Below are 24,790 nucleotides of genomic sequence, written 5' to 3' on the forward strand. Positions count from 1 at the left end.
TTCTTAGACTTTTACCTAGAGAAAGATTGGAATTGTAAACCCTTTCTCTATCTTTGATGTATGTGTTATTTTTTTTTTAAGCTAAAGAAGCCTCTTGTCAGCTTTCCAACTCAGAAATGTTTCTCTCTCCTAGCCACCTAGCTCTGTGACCAACCACCTGCTTGTCATGAACATATGAAAAGAATAATTTTTCCTTTGGATAAAGACAACTAACACAGATGGACAACCACCAGGAGAATTTAGGCTAAATCAGATCTAAGAGCAATGGTGCTGGAAAAGTCCTGCTACATGAGGACCAATTTTCATCATCTTGAGAATACATATGAAAATAGATCATATATGCCTGGCTTTACCAAAGGTGAGCTTTCCCTCTCTCTGCTATCTCATTAGTGGGTTGCCTGTGATGTTCACTGCAGTCATAATGCTTATTCAATAATAAAACTATTTTCTTTCTTTCCTACTTTTCTGGAGAGGATTTCTGGGTTGGGAGGAGATTTCCATTTTTTTCTGGCAGTGCCTGAAACGAGCAGACCAGCTGAAGATCCTGTGGCCACATAAAACCCCGGTAAGAGAACCTGAATTATAAAAAGTCTTCCTTCTAGCTCTTTATTCTTCTGGAATATAACATGAACTTTTTAGCTTTGAGACTTGGGATTAATGTATCCAGTGGCTCAGTCTCTGGACTGAAGGTGACACAAAACTAAGAGGCCATGAAGGTTTATTAAGAATACATCCTTTGCCGAAACCGGTTTGGCTCAGTGGATAGAGTGTCGGCCTGCGGACTGAAGGGTCCCAGGTTCGATTCCGGTCAAGGGCATGTACCTGGGTTGCAGGCGCATCCCCGGTGGGGGATGTGCAGGAGGCGGCTGGTCGATGTTTCTCTCTCATCGATGTTTCTGACTCTCTATCTCTCTCCCTTCCTCTCTGTAAAAAATCAATAAAATATATTAAAAAAAAAAAAAAAAAAGAATACATCCTTTACTACTGGTCAGGGAAGGGCCCAAATGCATGGTCATAGAGTTATACATAAAGAGTAGAATGTTCCAATAATAGAACTTTCATTGAGAGTTCCCACTCTTAACACCCAGTTCTAATCCCTTCTCTTTTCTGTCTTTTTTTTTTTTCCTCCACATTTTATTTTACTTTTCCTCCTGGCTTTGAATTCCTAAAAGTTGGAACTAAATTGTTCTGATTCCATCATATTCAAGAATTTCATATAGAGTTTCTTGAGGCTGGGCATTCTAGTTTATCTTTTTTTCTTCTACAGACCCTCATGAGAATCTGGAAAATTTGGTAATTTATCTAAGAAACTGGGGCATAACAAAGAAACTCAGGTGAGAGAAGGGTAAGTTTTAACAATGGTGATGTAAATGAACTGGAAAAGAATATGATAGCGCTAAAATATGTAATGATGGATCACTGAGAAATGTCAACCAATGTACACTGGAGAGTTAAGTCTATCAGTGTTTTCCAGCATCTTCTCAGAGGCTGCTATTTGAAATGTAAGAATGGCTTGGTAATTATATTTTCCATTATTTGTTAAAAACAGGCTTTCTGTTCTATGACTGCTTCACAGAAACTTAAATAAGCACTAACTAGTCTCTCCAGGGACCACAATGGTACCAAAAATATAAGTATAACAAAATGAGTAGCTAGACTTAAATTCTACCAAAAACAAAATTCAAAAGTGTGTTTATTATAACTTTATAATGAATTTTCTCTAACTTATGTGTTATTTTTACAAATGACATCAACAAAAAGACATAAAAGAAAACATGGGTTTTCACTAATTTAAAATTAAGGCACAGAGAAGTCTTCTTTTTTTTATTATGTCTCAAGTACTTATAAATGTGCCACTTCAAATTCCAGATTTTAAAATGGGATTCACTTGCATGAGAAGACAGCAATTTGTTGTTCCACTTATTTATGCATTCACTGGTTGATTTTTATATGTGCCCTGACCAGGGATCGAACCAGCAACCTTGGCATATCGGGACAATGCTCTAACCAACTAAGCTACCCTGACAGGGCCAACTGTCTTTTGTTTTTGTAGCAGGAGAGGACATGGAGTTAAACAAGGAAGGGTAGAGTGAAGAATGCTGTTTGTTTGTTTCTCTTACAGCATGGTTTATCAAATAATAAGAAAAATGAATGGCAAGGTAACTCTAAGTTGAAGGTTTGCTCTAAAAAGTTCAGCAGAGGCCAGTCTATTTATGCAACTGGGGATCGAAACAGCAACCTTAGGTATGTGCCCTGACCAGAGGTCAAACCCACAACATTTTAGTGTACGGGATGGGACGTGCTTCAACCAACTGAGTCAGAGCTATTATGCAATTCTGTCAGCAATGACAACAAAGATGATGGCAATAAGACCAGTAGCATATTTTCTAGGACTCTGTATTATCTTTTACTGCTCTTTCTGCAGTGTCTTAGACATTTTTGCATTTTTAATAAATGCTTTTGTACCATTTCTTCCTTAATCAAAACAGATTGTAATTTAAGGTAAATCTAGTACAGATGAGAAAATGTCAATCGCTACAGCAAGATAGATTTAATTAGAGAACAGACTTCAACACAAGTAGTTATCTTCCTGTCTCCTCAATGCTTTTCATCTCTAAATACAACACTGCTACAGCTCACTGCCCGATCATCAGCGAGTCCACATTGACAGTGCATTGCAAAGTGCAGATGAGTGTACTGGAATTTTAATCTGAGGGAATCACTATTAGCAATAAAACACTAGCAGACGTGATATCTTAGTCCCTCATCTCTTCACCTATTGATGAACATTTGGGATATTACAAATAAAGTTGCTGTGAACATCCATGTACAAGTGTTTTATGACATATGTTGTCACTTCTCTTGAGTAAATACCTAAGCGTGAAATGGTTGGATTATATGTAGGTTTATGTTAAATTTTTAAAAAGCTGCAGACCATTTTCCAAGTATTCGTGCCATTTTATATTCCCCCAGCAATGTATGAGAATTACAGGTTATACTTTTTCTGGTGAATTACCTTTGCATTTAAAAAAAAATGTTCTGTGTATTATATTGGTATATTTCTGGATTCTGGATGTTTTTTGTTTTTTCATTGATCTAGATGTCTTTCTTTTTTTTAAAAAAAAATATATTTTATTGATTTTTTTACAGAGAGGAAGGGAGAGGGATAGAGAGTTAGAAACATAGATCAGCCGCCTCCTGCACACCCCACACTGGGGATGTGCCCACAACCAAGGTACATGCCCTTGGCTGGAATCGAACCTGGGACCCTTGAGTCCGCAGGCCAATGCTCTATCCACGAGCCAAACCGGTCAGGGCTAGATGTCTTTCTTGATGCCAATGTTACACTGTAATGATCAACGAGGCTTATAATAATTCTTAAAATCAGGTAGTATTAGCCCAGCTGGCATGGCTCAGTGGTTGGGCTTGGATCAATGAACTAGGAGGTCACAGTTTGATTCCCAGTCAGGGCACATACCTGGGTTGCTGGCTCAATCCCTTTTGGGGTGTGCAGGAGACAGCTGATCTATGATCCTCTCATCCATCATTGATTTTTCTATCTCTCTCTTTCTCTCCCTTGCTCTCTCTAAAATCAATAAAAACATACTTTTAAAAAATCTTTTAAGAAGATATTTTGTTATAATTCATCTAAAAATAAACTGAAATTTTAGAGACTAAGAGTCTATTATTAAAATCTGAAAAAAATGTCAGCATCCATTTATTCCAATTACAGTTGCTCACATATTTGATGAATTTATTACTCAGCCTTAAATCCAAACATGTGGAATTTTTAAGTACTCTACTTTTTTGAAAATTGACCTGATACAAATGGTATTAAGAACTTACACAAAAAGTAAATTTCTAGCTCTAACCAGTTTGGCTCAGTGGATAGAGCGTCAGCCTGCGGACTGAAGGGTCCCAGGTTCGATTCCGGTCAAGGGCATGTACCTTGGTTGTGGGCACATCCCCTGTAGGGGGTGTACAGGAGGCAGCTGATCAATGTTTCTCTCTCATCGGTGTTTCTAACTCTCTATCCCTCTCCCTTCCTCTCTGTAAAAAATCAGTAAGATATATTTTTTTAAAAAGTAAATTTCTGAGAAATACTTCCATTCTTCCTAATTGTATTATTGAACAATGGTAATTGATTTTAACCACAAATGAAGCATTGTAGAGTTCTGAAAAATATTAAAAATTATCAAAAACAGACTGGCAACTACATTTTGAAAATTGACAATCCGTGTTTCATATATATGAGATAATTCTCCTTGATTTAGAACCAAAACATTTAACTACAAAATTTATAATAAAACTTGCTTTGGGTTTTAATTATTAACTGCAAAACTAATCCATATTCATGGGCAAAGAATATATACTAGTATATATTAAACCAGTGGTTCTCAACCTTCTGGCCCTTTAAATACAGTTCCTCATGTTGTAGCCCAACCATAAAATTATTTTCGTTGCTACTTCATAACTGTAATGTTGCTACTGTTATGAATCGTCATGTAAATATCTGATATGCAGGATGGTCTTAGGCGACCCCTGTGAAAGGTTCGTTCGACCGCCAAAGGGGTCGCGACCCACAGGTTGAGAACCACTGTATTAAACAATAAAGTAAAAAAAGTCTGTTGGAAAACATTGGTGTATATGGAATCATATGTGTGTTATGTGTGTGAATGTGCATAAAACCTTTTCATTTTTTTCATACTATACAAACTTTTTTGCATCTTGGCATGGTTTCAAAATTAGAGTAGACCCCATTTTTAATATATACAGGAAAGCCATGCTTTTTAGAAGTTATAACATGACTTAATAATGTGATTTGTGGAATTTATGGAGTATTTTAACATGTGCAGTATTATACGTCAAAGAGAGTATCCCCCTAAGTGAACAGATATACTGATTTAAATATTTCAATTATTACTCAAATGTTACTTGAATTCTTTAAAAAATTATAATAATTATTAATTTAAATTATGAGAGTTCTGAGACTCATAACTGTTGAATAAATGACAACTATTAATAGTTGGAAGTCTTTGAGATGGTGGCTAAATTGAGGCAAAAGAACTAAGTTATATACAAAGGAAATGCAGAATCATTACTTCTAGAACAGTCTCCTTTGGTATTTCAAACATAAACAACACCCTGCTTCCCAGCTCAGTGGGTGTTCCACATTTGTGACATCAAAAATTGCCCCTAGAATGGTTACTATAGTGGTGCATTCACTACCTAGCTGAGAATACTCATTCAAACTCAGGTAACATGTAACAGTAAAATAACAAAATAGAATAAATATAAATATACATCAGACATAAAATACCTCAAAAGACAATTTGATTTTTGGTAGCACACTAACATTTCTCTATGCCTGATACGATTGATTATGGTGTATTTGTGGAAACTTACTTCCTACATTTCTTTCTTTTTTTTTAAACATATTTTTATTTATTTCAGAGAGGAGGGAAGAGGGAGAAAGAGATAGAAACGTCCATGATGAGAGAGAATCAAGGATCAGCTGCCTCCTGCAAGTCCCCCACTGGGGATCGAGCCCACAGTCTGGGCATGTACTCTTGACCAGAACCGAACCTGGGACCTTTCAGTTCGCAGGCTGACACTCTATCCACTGAGCCAAACCAGTTAGCAGTGGTCAGCAAACTCATTAGTCAACAGAGCCAAATATCAACAGTACAACGATTGAAATTTCTTTTGAGAGCCAAGTTTTTTAAACTTAAACTATATAGGTAGGTACATTGTTATTAACTTAATCAGGGTACTCCTAAGGCTTAGGAAGAGCCACACTCAAGGGGCCAAAGAACCGCATGTGGCTCGCGAGCCGCAGTTTGCTGACCACGGGTTAGGGCACTCACTACATTTCTAAGTTATAACCTCCTTAACCTGATTCATTTCTATCTTTAGGGTTTTTAGCATGAAATTCTTAGGCTGATGTCTCTGATAGAATGCTGGTAGCACAACCACTCACAGTCCTGTTTATATTGTTTAAAAGATGTATTGAAATATAATTCACACACTATAAAACTCACCTTTTAAAAAATGTTTTTACTGATTTCAGAGAAATAAAGGGGAGAGAGCAATATAAACATCAATGATGAGAGAATCATTGATTGTTTGCATCCCACATGGCCGCCCCCCCCATGGATCAAGCCCGCAACCCGGGCATGTGCCCCAGAAAAGGAATCATAGGTCAATGCTCAACCACTGAGCGACCCCGGCTGGGCTCACCTTTTTAATTTTTATTTTGGTTAATCCTTGCCCTAGTATATTTTCCCATTGATGTGTTAGAGAGAATGGAAGGGAAGAAGGGAGGAAGGGAGGGAGAGGGAGAAGGGGAGAAGGTGGAGGGTAAGGGAGGGGAAAGGGGCAGGGAGGTGAAGATGGGGAGGGAGAGAAAGGGAGGAGGAGGAGGAAGGGGGGGAGAGGAAGGGGGGAGGGAGAGGGGGAGAGAGGGAGGGGGAGGAACATGGATTGGTTGCACCAACTGGGACCGGGGATCAAGTATGTGCCCTTGACCAGGAATCAAACCTGCGACCCTTTGGTGCTAGGCTGGTGCTCTAACCATTGAGAAACACTGGCCAGGACTAAAATTTACTTTTCTAAAGTATATAATTCAATGGTTTATATCAAATGCACAGAGTTATGCAATCTTTACCACTCTCTCACTTAAAAAATTTTCATCACCCCCAAAAGAAACCCCATAGCCATCAGCACTCCCTCCCCACTCTCTTCTTCCCCCCAACTCCTAGTAACTACTAATCTATTTTCTGTCACTAAGAATTTTCTTAATTGGAACATTTCATATAAATGGAATCATACTATATATGGTCTTTTATGACTTTTTCACTTCACATGTTTTCAAGGCTCATTCATGAACCCTGTAGTTGTAGCATGTATCAGTACTTCATTCCTTTTTATGGCTTAATAATATAGCCCATATTTTATATATATATAAACACACACACATCCTATACACTTAATATCCTTTATAAGTGTATTGACTATCCTTTTCATTCTCCCCAACCCCCCATTCCTTTTAGTTTTCTTCCTAATTTTCTATTCCTGACCTAAACAGGAAATGAATGTTATTCCTATCCTCTATTTTAATGAATGCCTTGAAATTTTCATGGTACAGACTCTCCTTAGAATTCACTGTTCTAAGCAGAACGTCTCCCTTCCAAATGAAAGCAGAGGTCACCTTGAGATGTGTCTTATTGTGAAGATTAAGTAACACAATGAGGATTCAAGTTTAATCAAAGTTATACATGCATAGGGACTACTCTAGGATTTTCTACCATCTCACAAGGAATTTTTTAAGGATTTAATTAAGAACTTTTCAGATGGTATCATATTCTTGAGCTTCTCTTCTTTGAACTATAAATTCCTAAGGGCAACGACCATGATACCCATTTATTCTGTGTAATATTAATAAAGTTCAAAGGAAACATTTGAGCCCTTAATGCTAGCTGAAAATAGAAGTATTAATATTTAACATTTATTGAGTGGTTAGTATGTGTCAGACATTGTGCTAAGTGCTCATCTTCACTACAGCTTTATGAAATAAATACTCTTTATTTTCTGGATGTTAAAACACACTCAGAGAAGTTAAGAAACTTGCCAGAGATCACAGAGAGACAAAGGGAAAGGCTATGTCAGATTGTCACCTTAATATTTACCACTACACTTAAACTGCTAGTGTTTAGGTTAACCAAGTAAATTAAAGGTTACATTCATGTCCTATGTATATATACTCAGAAAACTGCTGCTATTACTAAATATAACAAGATTTTGTAATAAAAGTGAGATGTTGACAATTTATCTTTTAAAAAATATATATCTTTATTGATTTCAGAGAATGGAGATAGATAGATAGAAACATTAATGATGAGAGAGAATCATGGATCAGCTGCCTCTGGCACACACCCTACTGGGGACAGAGCCTGCAACCCAGGCATGTGCCCTGACTGGGAATCGAACTGTGACCTCCTGGTTCTTAGGTCTATGCTCAACCACTGAGCAACACCAGCCAGGCGACAGTTTATCTTAAAGGTGAATATCCCCTCTGCCACCTATTACCCTGAAGGGTTTAAGCAGATAGATGAAAGAGGAGTGATAAGGCCAGACCTGTATTTTAAAAAGATGACTGCTTGGTAGAGAATGAACTTGTAGACTGGAGCCAGGGAAATAAGTGGCACCCACATACAAGTGCAGGTCTAACGCAGTGGTAGAAGGAAGAAAAGAGGGACGAATTTGACAACAGGTAAAACCAGAGAACCCTGTCAGGTGACTGTATATGAGAGAAAAACAACTCAAGGGAGAAGTCCATCAACAGTGGATTCAGGATTTTGGCTTAATTAGAACCAGCACCACTAACTGAGATACAGGAACAGGTTTAGAGACACAGTGATTAGTTTGGTATTGGACGTGTTGAGTCTGAGATGACTTGGGTTTTTCAAGCGGAGATAATCGGCAGGCACTTGGTAATATAAGACAAGCTCAGAAGAGAAATTCAGATGGGAGATAAAAATTTAGAAGTCGTCATTAAATATCATTGGAAGCCATCTACCATTAGAGTAGATGAAATCATGCAGGAGGAATATTTTGAATAATAAGAGAATTATAACATGACCCAAATATGAGGGAATATTTTTTGGGTAATGGAACTGTTCTATATATATATATATATATTTTTAATATATTTTATTGATTTTTTACAGAGAGGAAGGGAGAGAGATAGAGAGTTAGAAACATCGATCAGCTGCCTCCTGCACATCTCCCACTGGGGATGTGCCCGCAACCCAGGTACATGCCCTTGACCGGAATCGAACCTGGGACCTTTCAGTCCGCAGGCCTACGCTCTATCCACTGAGCCAAACCGGTTTCGGCGAACTGTTCTATATTTTGACTGTGGTGGTGTGCCGGGAGCCGGTCCATGCTTGCTGTTTCAAGGGACCTGGCATATATGGCATACTGTTCTTAATATGTTTGCTCACCTTCTTGGCACTATGTGTTTTAACCAAGGTCTCTGAGAAAGGGTGTTTCCCCAGGTAGGGATTTTCCCTGAAGTTAGGGAAGGAATAAAACCTCTTAACTAAGTGCCAGGCGGGTAATTAATCACTTTAACTATGAACAATCATGCTTAAGCTACATAATCTTTACTCCCTGGAATGGAGATAAGAAACGCCCTAACCTTTGTAATAGAGATTGATAGGATTGAATCAACTGGTATAAATACAGATGTAATAAGACAGCAAGACACAGAACTTCGAATACAGAACCAGGAGAGACAGAACCTAGGCACAGAACCTACACAGAACGTTCTCTAGAGACAGAAGAACTTCGCTGGAGAGAACATGGCAAAAGTTCCTGGACAGAAACTGGCCTCAGAACCTAGAGACAGAACCTAGCGAGAGAACATGGCAAAAGATCCTGGACTGAACCTGACTACAGAAATTGGCAAGAGAACCTGACTAGAACCTGGTAACTGAACCTGGCTGGAGAACCTAGCGAGGGAACATGGCTACAGAACCTGGCTGGAGAACCTGGAGAACCTAGCAAGAGAATATGGACACAGAACCTGGCTGGAGATCCTGAGCAGAACCTCTCTGGAGATCCAGACCAGAACTTGGCTGGAGATCCTGGCTGGAGATCCTGGCTAGGCTGCTGATCAACTGAACGCTGTCTCCGTGTCATTCCTTCTTCGTCGACTCCGTCCACGCCTTTGGGAACCCCTGGACCTGCTGGGGTTGGACCCCGGCAGTGGTGATCATATGACTCTGAGTCTGTCAAAATTCACCGAAGCGAATGCTAAAAAGCATGAATTTTACTGCATATAAATTATGCTCAACAATTCTAACTATAAAAGAAAAAAAGAGCAATCAATAGTGTTAAATACAATAGAAAGACCAATAAGCTAAAACGTATGTCCACTGCAATCCTGCTGAGGAAGTTCAGCTAGCATGTGGGGAGCATAAACCAGATTATATGAGTTGAACAGTACACAGAGTAGAAGCAGAAATGGTAGACTCTTCTTGAGAAGTTTGTATGAGAAGAGAAAGTGAGTTTAAAGTATTCATACTGAAGTATACAGTGGGGCAGTACACACACACACACACACACACACACACACACACACACACAGACTACAAGGGACAGCTAATAGACACAAAAGTTTGGATAAAGACGGGTTTATAGCTTGGGCAGAAGGTTGAAAAAGGTATTCTCAGAACACTCATTTTTTTTAACAAGGAATGATAAAATGCCATTTTCTGAGGGAAAAGAGGGTTAAGTAAATGATTTTATAACAAGAAGGTCATAAAAAATATAGCTGGGGGTGAATGTGAATTTGTAGAGGCACTTGCATTCACAGTGGTCTGATCTTGCCCAGGAGTGCTCTGCCTATTGTAATTTAAGAATAGAGAAGATAGGGTATAGCACTATTTCTCAAAAAGGGAAAACATGAGAATAATCACAGATTTTGGTAAAGGAGTGGCTTAAACATCCTCCTCCATCTCTACTCAAGTCTCATCTTCTATTGAGGCCTACACCTCTGATCATGTTGTACAACCTGCTGACCCTCTCAGCATTCCTTCCCCTGTTTGCTTGCTTTTACAGCACTTAAAACTTTCTAAGATAACAACTAGAGCTGGGATTTTTGGATTCTTCACTGATGAATCTCAAGTGCCCAGAACAATGACATCGCCCAGTCACTCATTACTATTTGTGGTTGAAACAGGTGGCTTTCACATCTTCCTCTGAACCTGGGTCACAAGCATAAATGCATAGTCCCTAAATCCTGAAAATGTGAAAAGAACTTTATAGCCACGTGGAAAGCGTGTCAGAAAGAATAATATAAATGTGAGGTAAAGGAAGGCTTGGGTTGTAACTCTTCCTGTGACCCTGAGAAACCCAAATTACTATTCCATGGCTTATGTTTGTTATCAGCAAATTAGGAATAATTATATCCCAGAATAATTGCTTAAATCATAAAATTCATACTTGAGATGTCTGAGAAAAAGCTTTGTAAAGATAATAAGGGGACTTTATTATGATTGTAACTAAATTACTAAGTACTATCAAGACAGCAAAAGAAAAGATATATATCTAAGGAAATGCATTTTAGAGATTTTTCTGCATTAGCAGGGAAAACTACTTAGTCAAAGGTATTGAAAACGACTCTCAAGACCGTGTGCAAGGTCAAGATGGATATTGGAGAAAGGGAAGGCTTTTATTTTTTTATTATTAATCCTCACCCAAGAATATTTTTCCATTGATTTTTAGAGAGAATGGAAGGGAGGGATGGCGGGGGGGGGGGGGGGCGGGGGTCATCGATGTAGGAGACACATGGACTGGTTTCCTCCCCCATATGCCCTGACTGGGGCTAGGGATGGAAACTGCAACCCAGGTATATGCCTTTGACCAGGAATCGAACCCGAAACCCTTTGGTGCACGGGCCGACATTCTAACCACTGAAACACAGCAGTCAGGGCAAGGGAAAGCTTTTAGCAGGGCTAGGTTTTCCTGAAAATAGTTCCCTTTTTCCTGAAAGAATGGCATTCCCCTAAGCTGTCTGGATTACCCTGTCTGGAAGCAAGTAAGTACAATGGTTTCTTTTTGCATGGATTCATTACTAAGAGAAAATTCTGAACAAAGAATCTATGTCTATTCATGGAGATATGCATGACTAAGTTAATTAACATCTAGTGAATGAAACTTTGGGGCTCATGTTGCAAAGAAATGAACTACTGTAAATAGTGGGTAAGTGTATATCAAATGAAGAGGCAAGAAGGAATAGTGCAAGGTGCTTGCCAGAGGCTTGGCACCTGAGCCTGTTAGTAAGCTCAACCATCAGGTGTTTGGGCTCATTTTGCAGCGTCTGAAAGGTAGAATTTGACCCAGCACCAGTACTCTCCAGAGAATGCTTAAGATTTCACTGTGGAAGGCAAATGAAAGTAGGAATGATATAGCAGAAATGTACTTTTAAAAATATATACATATTTTTTTAATTGATTTCAGAGAGAAAGGGAGATAGAAACATCAATAATGAGAAACATTGATCAGCTGCCTCCTGCATGCCCCACACTGGGGATAGAGCCTGCAATCCAGGCATGTACCCTGACTGGGAATTGAACTGTGGCCTCCTGGTTCATAGGTCGATGCTCAACCACCGAGCCATGCTGGCCGGGCCAGAAATTTACTTTGAAGGCAGCTTTGTTAAAAATATTTTTTTGCAAATAAGGCAGGGAAGACCTGGCTGCATTGATGCCCCGGCCCCCTCTCTAAAAATCAATGGAAAAAATATCCTTGGGTGAGGATTAATAACACACACACACACACACACACACACACACACACACACACACACACAAATTAAGGCAGGGAAAACCAATAATTTTAATTTATTTATCCCTAAGGATAACTCAGGCTCAAACCTCTGAGAAGGAGAACTGAAGTTTCTGCTGGTTTTGATAGATGATGTGAAACTAGAAATATATTGAGGAAGTCCTGTTCCAAAGGTTCCACAACATATTTCTCTAGATAAGAGGTGGGGAACATCTGGCCCGAGGTCCGTATTAAGGCCCAAGAAATCATTTGGTCTGGTCCTGCCAAGGATATTAGGGGTGAGTTAATTAAATGTTTGAACAAATATAGCAGGCTAATTTTTAAGTTGATAATTTGTATGGCCCTCGAATGATGCTATAAATATCCAAATGGCCCTTGCCAGAAAAAAGGTTCCCCACCCCTGCTCTAGATGAATATGAGAAGTTAAATTATAAGGTTGTACATTAGGAGAGGGATTGTGCTTGTGGGACACTTTTGGTGATCTATTTTTGGCCCCAGCAACTTAATCTTCCAGGGATATTTCAAATAGTTGTCAGAAGGTGTAAGGTGAGTGAAGGCAAAAATAAATGTGAAATTCCCTATTCCTGTTTCTGACCGTCAGGTCATGGTTTTAAAAATGAGTCTTTATCAGGTTAATCTATTGAAACTGAAAGATTTTTATTCCTCCTGTTTTATGCTCACTTATATTTTATTCCTTTTAAAGTACTTTCAATATTCTTACTGGAGAGAATAAATCAAGAGTTATCAAAGCATTTTTTGTGAATTAAATTATATTCTTTTTATATTAAGGTAAAATGAAACCAAAAGAAAGAACATCAATTTGATTGGCTATATGGATCAATATTTTATTAATACCACTCAAAACATAAAATCATATCTCCACTTGAGAAGTAAACCTACAGAATCTAGAAACCATCCCTCAATCTTAGCAGAGCTTACAACACTATAAAGAAAACTCCTGGAAGCCACATAAACAAGATTAGTTGCTACAATTGTTACAGCTACTACATAAACTCCTGGGGACATGGGATGCTGTGTCAGTCCCTGTAACTAAGTTTACGTTTTAATATCCATGTGGGAGATTTGAGATCTTGAATCCCTGCAAAGTGAAGATTTGGAATTGAGATTCTCACAAAAATAAGACTGATAGCCTCAGTGAAAAAGTAGATAAAACAAAACAAAATAAACTAGTAAACCAACACAGAGTAATGACAAGGAAGAAGAACGTCTGGTGTCAGCCAGGTGGAGAGCGACTGTACTACTGAAAAATAGTATCCACACAGGATGTCTTCACACTTTGTGCCTTGTAGCCAATGTGGCTCAGTTGGTAGTGTTGTCCTGTGCACTGAAAGGTGATTGGATCAGTTCCTAGTTAGGCACAGGTTGTGGGTTCGGTCCCTGGTTGGGGTGCATATGAGAAGCACGCCAATGTTTCTCCCTCTTCCTCCGTCCCTTCCTCTTTCTCTACCCCTTCCTCTCTCACTAAAATCAATAATGAAAATTACAACAATTACATTTTATTAAAAAAAATAGAAAGAGGAAAAAAAGAGATTTAAAGATACTAAACTCAGATTAAGTTCCAAGATATGTGGTAAATAGAGTAAACACAAACCTGCTTTGAGAGGTTTTGCCCTCAATCTATATCCAGGAAAATTTACTAATGATGAGTTACTAAAACAAATTTATTAAATACACAAAGAAACAATGCACTGTGAGCAAGAGCCAGAAGATAAAATGGAAAGATTACAAATCTCTCTCTGCCAAAAGAATTTCAAATAATAGTTTAATATCAGATAATAAAAAATAACCATTTAAAAAGTGTAAAAGTTCATGTTACAGTATATACATTTAGGAAATTGTACAAAATGAATTCCTGGATGATGAGTGGGGATTGTTTTTCCACAAGTTCTGAAACTCTCTTTCCTTCCTCACCAAATATACACAGAAATCATAATACAACTTCCTATAGGTTTTGGCACATTTAATTATTGCAGTGATATATAAATCAAGTATTCAAAAGTCTGGGTTATTTCTGAATGTGCTGGCTTTTCAGAATACACTGAAGATAAATACCCACAATTCTCATTTTACAGGGCTTACTCTTCAACACCGATGCATCCAGAATTGCATTTTGCTCCAGTCAGAATTATGATCAAGACTAGGTCCAAGAAAGTGTTTTCCAGAGAAGAGGAGGGACCACACTCATAATGTCTAACTTTAATTACTGCTTTAAATAAGTATCAACTACTGTGTATTTTTATGCATCACACCTATGAAAAGCAAATGGTTTCTGAAGTCAGCTTTAAAGTGTTTCATCCTCCGGTGAAGCAATCAGAACTACTCTCAAAATCAACAACAAAAGACTGTATCTACACCAAATTGTTTCGATTTAATAATCTCTCAAAGTAAATAAGGTACAGTAAATGAGTAAGTACAAATAAGATTGGAGTCATTAAGAATATGACAACTGGATGCCCACTTTCACCACTCCTTTACAATATAGTACTGGAAGTGCTAGCCACGGTGATCACACAAGAAGAAGAAATAAAAGGCATCCAAATTGGAAAAGAAGAAGTAAAATTGTCCTTATTCGCAGATGACATGATACTGTACATAGAAAACCCCAAAGACTCCATCAAAAAATTACTAGACTTAACAAATGAATTCGGCAATGTAGCAGGATACAAAATTAACACTCAGCAATCTATGGATTTTTTATACACCAATAATGAAGTCACAGAAAGAGAAACTAAAAAAAAAAAAAAATCCCATTTACCATTGTACCAAAAAAATTAAGACACCTAGGAATAAACTTAACTAAGGACGTAAAAGACCTGTACTCAGAAAACTACAGGACATTGAAAAAAGAGATAGAGGAAGACATAAACAAATGGAAGACCATACCGTGTTCATGGGTTGGTAGAATCAGCATCATTAAAATGTCCATACTACCCAAAGCAATTTATAGATTCAATGCAATCCCCATTAAAATACCAACAGCATATTTCACAGACCTAGAACAAATGCTCTAAAAATTCATCTGGAATAAAAAAAGATCCCGAATAGCCACAGCAACCCTAAGAACAACAAAGTTGGAGGGATCACAATACTAGATATCAAGCTGTATTACAAAGCCATGGTTCTCAAAACTGCCTGGTACTGGCACAAGAACAGACATATAGACCAATGGAACAGAACAGAGAACTCAGAAATAGACCCAAGTCATTATGCTTAATATTTGACAAAGGAGGCAAGAGCATACAATGGAGTCAAGACAGTCTCTTCAATAAATGGTTTTGGGAAATTTGATCAGTTACATGCAAAAAAATATGAAACTAGATCACCAACTTACACCATACACAAAAAACAAACTCAAAATGGTTAAAGGACTTAAATGTAAGATGGGAAATCATAAAAATCTTAGAAGACTCCATAGGCAGCAAAATATCAGACATATGTCATACCAATATCTTTACCAATACAGCTCCTAGGGCAGTGGTTCTCAACCTTCCTAATGCCACGACCCTTTAACCCTTTGTGGTCCAATTTTATTTTTGGAATTCAAACAGTCTGGTCCAAATTAATTGACAGGATTGAATGTTGAACCGGTTTGGAGTTGACGTTGGACCTGCTCCTAGCGCTGGTCTGTCGAGTCAACTTCCACGTTGGACCAAAAAGGGTTAATGCAGTTCCTCATGCTGTGGCGACCCCCAATTTCATTGTTACAAATTGAACGTAATTAAAGCATAGTGATTAATCACAAAAACAATATGTAATTATATATGTGTTTTCTGATAGTCTTAGGCGACCCCTGTGAAAGGGTCGTTTGACCCCCAAAGGGGTCGCGACCCACAGGCTGAGAACCACTGTCCTAGGGCAATGGAAACTAAGGAGAAAATAAACAAATGGGACTACATCAAAATAAAAAGCTTCTGCACAGCAAAAGAAACCAACAAAACAAAAAGAAAGCCCACTGCATGGGAGAATGTATTTGCCAGTGTTATCTCCAATAAGGGTTTAATCTCCAAAATTTATAGGGAACTCATACAACTTAACAAAGGAAGATAAATGATCCAATCAAAAAATGGGCAAAGGACCTAAATAGACACTTTTCGAAAGAGAACATACAGAAGCTGAGAGACACATGAAAACATGCTCAAAGTCACTAATCATCCGAGAGATGCAAATCAAAACGACAAGTGCTGGCAAGGATGTGGAGAAAAAGGAACCCTCATGCACTGCTGGTGGAAATGAAGACTGGTGCAGCCACTGTGGAAGACAGTATGGAGTTTCCTCAAAAAGTTAAAAATTGAACTCCCATTCGACCCAGTAATCTCACTTCTAGGACTATATCCCAAGAAATCAGAAATACCAATCAGGAAGAACATATGCACCCCTATGTTCATAGCAGCACAATTTACAATAGCTAAGATTTGTAAACAGCCTAAGTGCCCATCAACAGATGAGTGGATTAGAAAACTGTGGTACATCTACACAATGGAATACTACGCTGCTATAAAATAAGAAGGAACTTTTACCATTTGCAACAGCATGGATGGATTTGGAGAGCATTATACTAAGCAAAATAAGCCAGTCAGAGAAAGATAAATATCACATGATCTCACTCATGTGGAATATAATGATCAACATAAGCTGATGAACAAAAATAGATCCAGAGACAAGGTACAGGGGGAGGGGGTGGGTTAGAGATCAACCAAAGGACTTGTATGCATGCATATTAGCATAACCAATGGACATGAAGACTGGGCCTGTGGGGGCTTGCCCTCAGGGGTGGGAGTGGACAGGAGGAGTGTCAATCGATCGAGGCAAAAGGAGACATATGTAATAGTTTAAACAATAAAAAAAAAAGAATATGACAATTTCAGGTGGACATATCTAAAAGAATAATTTAAAATTTTCATTGTTAACTTTTGTGACATAACATTAAAAATATTTTTACAGAAATATGAGGGTCAGGAATGTTTCTGGTAGCTTCATAATTTTAAAAAATGCTAGAGTTACATGGGTTCTTGAGGTTCATTTACTTTGGGTTTTGAGCAGTGTTAAGATACAAAGGGAAATTACAGAATTTCCAGTTCCTTTAAAATACATTGATAGGTCAAAAAATCATGAAAATAGAAAAATGCCAAGACATGTTACTTTCTGACATCACTAACCTCTACCTCATCCCTAATCAAGCAAAAGACAAATTCTTCTTTTCTAGCTATCTTCTGGTTTACAAAAAAGAACCTGTATATTCTCTCACTCAGGTACTGGTAACTTACATTACTAATTCCAAGGGTATTTGCATTTCAAACAAATGTACCATAGTAGGAAGTTTACTTGACCCAAAAATCTGTTTGTCCATTTATCCATGAACACTGCCTTGCAATGTCAGGCCATTTAACGGACAAACTGCTTATACGAAGAATGACTGTCTGGAAGTATGACTTTGGTACAGTCTTGTTTTACACTTATTTCAGTTCTGAAGCATGGCTTGAATTCCATGTGATTGCTTTGTTTTTCTTTGTTATGTTCATTTAAAATTTGTTCTCACTAGCCTCTCCTATTTTTGGAACTACCACATAAGTAGTTATTGAATGACAACTCACAGGTAGGTGGATGAAAACAATGAAGGGTCAAACAAATCAGTTCTCCAACAAACAAGTGATCTTTGGGGGACATTCACCTGTACTCATACCAAAACCAAGACTGTTTTTTCAAAGAGTGACTGACAAAAAAGCTGTAGGTCATCATCCTACTAAGGAAAAAAGTTCCTGAGATAGTGACGGTATTAGGAATACCGATGCCAATGGAAGCCAGTCTGTTGAGGAAACAGGTGATTTACACACATTCATGATAAGTTTCTCCCTGCCCTAACTGCCTTGCATTGTTTACTTTTCTGCTCGAGTTTACTGTGTTCAACTAGATGTTCTACTGTTCCAAGAAACCAGAAACCTTCCACAGACATTTATAAGGAAATGGCCTCAAAAATTGAGCTGGATGGGAAAGCTCCATCTTAAAAGTAGGGATCAGGTTTTTGACTTGTCAAGCTTCCCTATCAGAGAGCGCAAAACAGACAATACTGGGGATGCTGGGGATTAAAACCTCCCTAGTGCATATCTAGATCAACTGCTGGGGAGTACTCATTGTCAAATTGTATAACTTAATTTGACAGGTATAGAGAAAGCAAATTATACAGTGTAGGGCAACGTTGAATAACATGGGCTATGTGACTTGTTAAAAGCCATATTCTATGTGCTAATAACTTGAGTGGTTGATAAGTCTCAGATAACTTTTGATTTAAATTTTAAAAACCCAATGATTAGTTCCTAAGATCCTAGGTGATGGTCTATTAAAAAGAAATAATTTTGAATTGGGAAGAACACAATGCATTGATAATATTAATGACAAAATAATAATGATAATTACAGGAGAAAATAAAACTTTTAAAAGAAAATGTGGAAGAGCATTAAACTTATCTGCAAGTCAATCAAAGAGAGCACTTTTATTTTTCAGAACTAGTTATAAACCTTTAACGTTCTGATAGCTATTTTCCTAAATCCAGGATTAAAGAGGTCTTGCATAAAGGAGTTCCTTTAAGTTTAGGATGGACTGGGTTTCAAAATTCTGAGGAGACGGGATTAGGGACTACAGGCCATGAAAGTTTTAATTGGTTTCCAGCCCCAAAGCAACAAAATTAACCACCGAGGAACTAATTCATATGAACAAGGCAAAAAAATAAAAACAAGAAACACATGTACGATGAGTGACATATACCTTGGAGGCATTTTGTATATTTGAAATTTCATTTGCATTTTTATACAATGGAGCAAGCAACTCTTGTGCAGGCTGCACTAAAACATAAATACACCATTGAAGATATCAGACTAGGAATTTCAGCATTCATTTGATGTTTCTGGAAGTCAAGGAAAGTAGCCAATTAAAAAATAACTCAAATACTGCTTCTTGTTTATGTTCAGCAAGCACATAATTAATGGCAGAATAGCTTACCTGGGGCAGGGCTCTTTCTTGAACTTAAGTTCTGAGACTCCACAATCTCTTCTGTTTGCCCATCTGCTTCTACCTCTGTTTTGTTCTGAATCTCTTTTACATCTTCACTAAAGCAAGTTCTTATGCTCTCATCCTCTTCTAAGACTCTGTGGACTGCAGTGGGAGCACCAGCAGCACTAACATCAGTGGCAGCAGCAGGAACAATGACTTGTGTGGGAGGAGGAGAAGCAGGAGGAGTTGGAGGAGATGGAGAAAAGGAAGGAATTGTAGAAGGGGTGATGGGAGCTGAAACACATTCCACTTTCATTTCTTCTGGGGGATTTTCCAGAATCTCCAACTCAAGAGTCAATGGCAACACCTCCTGTTTTACTAATTCCACAATGCTCTCCATGGCTGGTAATTTTTCACTAACTCCATTCATCTCATTAATTAGGTTAGTACTAGAAATTAGTGGATTCTCATTAGGAGCTACACTACAAGATTTCTTGCATATGTCATCATCAATTACATCAGTTTGCGAAGGGCCTGATGTTTCTGTGCAAGATGTGAGGCTGGGTACAGGAACTGTATCTTCTTTTGAGGAGGAGAGGTCGCATCTGTCATCTAGAGTAGTGGTGAATATTGGCTGGCTACTAAGAGCAGCAGAAGTGGGGGAAGCAATTGAACTTCGGGCAATTGGAGAAACAGCAGTTGGTGATGGAGGCAGAGGAAGCTCTGGTATGGACACTGCTGCAGTAGTCTCACACATCTGGCCCAGTTGTTCTTTCTTTTCCCCACTAAGAACTAGCCTAAGCACTGGGGAAGGAGACTTTAACACTGGATCTGGTTTTGGCTTCTCCTCTGGGAAAGAAACAAAAAAACAGTTTTAAGAATAATTCTTGGATCAGAGATTATATTGTATTATTTTGGGCCAATTCTTTTCATTTCTTACCCTAAATCATGGGTAGCAGAAGAGAGACCAAAGTATTAGACATCTACCACTTCAAAAACATTGTCATTTTTTTTCTAGTTACATCCACTATCACATATACAGTTTATTTTGGAAAAGGAGAATCAATTCATCAAATGATTATGACAAGATTACAAAGAAAAGGCTCATTAAAATTGAAGCTAAATCATTCTTGGAATAGGAGTGGGTCTTTTCCTTAAGATAGCGATAACTTCCATCTCCACGGTATCTTGTTCCCTGTAGAAATTCTATCAAGGATACACTATAGTGGCACAATAGTTCAAGGGCAAATAGAGATTAAATTATTATAGACTGACTAGAGGCCCAGTGCACAGATTCGTGCACTGGTAGGGTCCTTTGGCCTGACCTGCAGGGACTGAGCTGAAACTGGCTCTCCAACATCCCATGAGGGGTCCCAGATTGCGAGGGCGGTTCTTGAGTGACACACCCCAGAATCGGGCTCCCTCCTCTCTGGTTCCGGGTGCGTCACCTGAGAACTGCCGCTGCCAAGTGACTGCAGCTTGGCAGCTCCTGCATTGTGCTTCTGCCCCCTGGTGGTCAGTACACATCAAAGCTTAAACTTTTATAAATAGACTAGAGGCCCGATGCATGAAAATTCATGTACTGGAGGCGAGGTGGGAGTCCCTCAGCCTGGCCTGGCCCCTTTCACAGTCCGGGAGCCCTCAGGGGTGGGAAGTGACCCGGGGATCAGGGGAAGGCGACACCCCCATCACACCTCTGCTGCTGCCACTGCCGGCAGTGCAAGCCTCAGCTGGCAATGGTTACCTGAGCCTCGGGCTGGCCTTGGGTGGCGGGGCAGTGGACACCCAAGGCTTGCCTGAGCCTCGGGCCGGCCCTGAGCGGCTGGGCAGCCACCATCAGAGGCTTGCCTGCACCTTGGCCAGCTCTGCTTGCCTGAGCCTGTCAGTGGTGGGTGCAAGAGGACCCGAGGCCCCTGGTGGGGCTGAGGGGACTGGGTGCCACCATCTTGTGGCTGTGGGCACCGCCATCTTGTGAGGGCATGATGGTCAATTAGCATATCACTTCTTTATTATATAGGATATTTTTATTCTATATATTTCTACACTTTGGGGAATTTTTATAAAGAACATGTATTACTTGTTTATTTATTATCAATCAGCAAAGTAAAGTTCCTGAACATAAAAATTCATCTCTAAATTAATTTAACTTTCACTTTTCAAAAGTTAAAGGCATAAAATTGAAAATTCATCTTGTGCCTTCATTGTAAAAATAAATTCTTTAAGGAGAAAACAATTAATATTCAGATAATCAAGTCCAATAAAAAAAGAACACTTAACATATATGTCTGAAACATTTTAGTATAATATGTAAAATGCATGTCTCTGTATAGACACAGAAAGAATAGCAAGAGCAAGAGAGAAATAAATTGATAATTATAATAAAGGTACCAGAAAATGTAAGAAACTCTAATTCATAAGAGTTTCCATATTTTAAAATTCTAGATAAGCTGATATGATTCATCCTTGTGGGAATGAAACCCAAAGGAGATTCAAATTTTTTTCTAACCTTGTGCTTCCTTAGTGGCTCTAGTGGAAAAGCAGATATTCATGAGTTATGTTTTCAAATGCAAACAAAAATTTTAAGCCCTATAAAAAACAATCTACACTGAAAAGGACTTTACTTTCTCTGTCAGAAATCTTTGAAAATGAGTCTTTATAATAAATTGTGGTGAACCCAGTCTATCAAAGAAAACACACTCTGTTACTCAGATAAACAGACAATAAATATTACCAGTGGGTTGTTAAAGGCTAATTTATTCACTGCAACTACTTTTACTAGACTTAAAATTCACTTTAATTTAGGGGCATAAAGGTCAGTGCTTCTTAAATTGAACTCTGCCTGTTTATTATAATGGAGAAAAGATCAATAGGCTCTCACTGTCAAATTCCTCAGATTAAGTTGCCAGGGAAAGAGACAAAAATATTTCAAAGAAATATATATGTGCCACATATATAACAAATAAACATTTATTAAAATATCTCTGATGAAAATAATTTCCAATTCAATGGAATAATTGCTAATGAATGGGTCAAGCATCCAGATTACAGGATAACATTGTGAAAGCACTCACAATAACACTATTTATACATAGATGCAGTAAATTAAACAGTGGAAAATAATAATTCTCACATTAATAGGAAATAAAATATGTGACAATAATCAAACAAAATGAGACATAGGACTGAAACTTCTATAAACCCCTGAGAAAAATCTAACATTAATGAAACAAATTAGAAACAAAAAGTTATTTTGAGAGCTCCTTATTCTGAAATAATAAGTTCCTTAATTCATTCATTAAAGCCCTGGTGGGGCTCAGCTGATTAGAGCATCTTCCCGATATGCCAAAGTTGTGAGTTCAAAGTTGTGAGTTTGATCCCAGGTCAGGGCACATATAAGGGTCAACCAATGAATGCATAAATAAGTGCAACAATGAATCAATGTTTCTCTCTCTCCTCTCCTCTCCTCTCCTCTCCTCTCTCTCTCTCTGTCTCTCTCTGTCTCTCTGTCTCTCTCTCCCCCTTCCTCTCTCTTTTTCAAGTCAATCGGTAAGTTTAAAACACACACACACAAATACAGCCTGTAATACAGAAAGCTGAAAAGTATAATATAGTAGATCTAAATAAAGAACACAGATTTTATTATTAAGATAATGCTTTGCAGAGCCAAGATTATTTGAAACCTAATATACTGCATTAAAAATGTTTATAACATTTGGCCATCTTTAGGAACTTATGGGAATTCCATTTTTAAGAATTTTAAAAAAAAAGATCATGTAAGAGTGAAAAGAGACAGAGATCTGGAATATTTAAGGCCAACAGTATAATAGCAAAAAGAAGAGAAATAGACTAAATGTGTAACAATGAGTGATTTATAAAGAAATGATGGTCTGGGCATATCATGGCATAGTATCTAATGATTTAAAATAGGCTTTTAAAAAAGCATGTAATAATATGGTAAGTTTATAACAAAAGATAAGTTTTTAAAAAAAAGCATAAAACAAAAAGCATAAAACAAAACTGTATGTAGAGCATAAATCTAATTTGATAACAAAAAATATATAGCCCTGGCTGCTGTTGCCAGTGGTTAGAGCATTGGCCCTAGCACTGAAGGGTCGCAGGTTTGATTCCTAGTCAAGGGCACATATTGGGTTGTAGGTTTGAGTGGAAGAGGGTGCATGCAGGAGGCAATCAATCGATGTGTCTCTCCCATTCATGTTTCTATCTCTCTCTCTCGCCCTCCCTCCCTCCCCACCTTCCCCTTTCTCTCTCTCTCTCTCTCTCTCTCTCTCTCAAAAAAAAAAAAAAAAATGGAAAAAATATCCTTGAGTGAGGATTAACAAAAACAAAACAAAAAATAAATCAATAAAAAATATATAATAATGCCCTGGCTGGGTGGCTCAGATGGTTGGAGCATCATCCTGTGTACCAAGAGGTTGTAGGTTGGATTCCCAGCAAGGGCACATACTTAGGTTGCGGGTTTGAGCCCAGGTTGGGCACATATGGGAAGCAACTGATCAATGTTTTCCTCTCTCCCACTTCCTCTCTCTATAAAATCAATAAAAAATCTTTGGGTGAGGATAAAAACAAACAAATAAAAAATATATAATACTAACATATATGCATATGTGAAAGTCTGGGACATTTATTAACAATGTCTCTGATAATGAGGTAAGATACTTTTTCTTTCTCATTACATATAGTAAATATAATGAATGTCATATAGGAAAGAAAGAAAATACTACTCCCTTTTATTCTCATATTGTGGTGGAACCAACTGCCTAGATGAGTGCCTTTTGGTTGTCATGAGCCTTATATGACTGAGAGGGTGCTACTGTCATCTAATGAGCAGAGACCAAAAATACTAAGCATCCCGCAATTTGAAGGACAGTCTCACTTAACAGAGAATAGTCCTGTCCTTATGCCAGAACAACCTCAATTGAGCTACACTGCTTTACAAGTGATCGGATTACAACAAAATGCCATTCACTAAATACCTACCCAACACCAAATGCTTTCAAAAGGCACTAAGACCAAGGCACGAAAACTTTTATTTGTATTTAATTATCCTCAATACACTGGGCTGAATGCACTTTCCCCCCAAACAGCAAACAACAATCATTAAAACCAGTGGTTGCCAACCTTTCTGATCTCACGGACCATCAGTGGTCCTTGGACCACCAGTTGGCGACCGCTGATTTTAAACTGTCTTTATACAATCAACACCAGCTGAAATTTTAATTCATTCAATAGTCTTTCTCCTGACCGGTTTGGCTCAGTGGATAGAGTGTCAGCCTGCGGACTGAAGGGTCCCAGGTTCAATTTCGGTCAAGGGCATGTACCTTGGTTGCGGGCACATCCCCAGTAGGGAGTGTGCAGGAGACAGCTGATAGATGTTTCTAACTCTCTATCCTTCTCCCGTCCTCTCTGTAAA

The 24,790-nt window shown here is 38.3% G+C and overlaps 1 protein-coding gene across 15 annotated transcripts in view; it reads right to left on the minus strand.

Moving 5' to 3' along the window:
* Positions 1 to 24,790, minus strand: part of EIF4G3 (eukaryotic translation initiation factor 4 gamma 3) — a 293,349-nt gene that overhangs the window by 86,856 nt on the left and 181,703 nt on the right. For 14 of the 15 annotated variants that reach the window (XM_036352006.1, XM_036352015.1, XM_036352013.1 and 11 more), the window contains one exon: positions 19,369 to 20,208. In XM_036352006.1, coding sequence (XP_036207899.1) covers positions 19,369 to 20,208 — 840 coding nt within the window. Of the gene's footprint in view, positions 1 to 19,134; positions 19,274 to 19,368; positions 20,209 to 24,790 lie in introns of those variants that run through there. The other variant, XM_036352018.1, reaches the window with a different exon arrangement.

This window comes from Myotis myotis, unplaced genomic scaffold (assembly GCF_014108235.1).
Source record: "Myotis myotis isolate mMyoMyo1 unplaced genomic scaffold, mMyoMyo1.p scaffold_m19_p_2, whole genome shotgun sequence".
Classification (NCBI taxonomy): Eukaryota; Metazoa; Chordata; class Mammalia; order Chiroptera; family Vespertilionidae; genus Myotis; species Myotis myotis.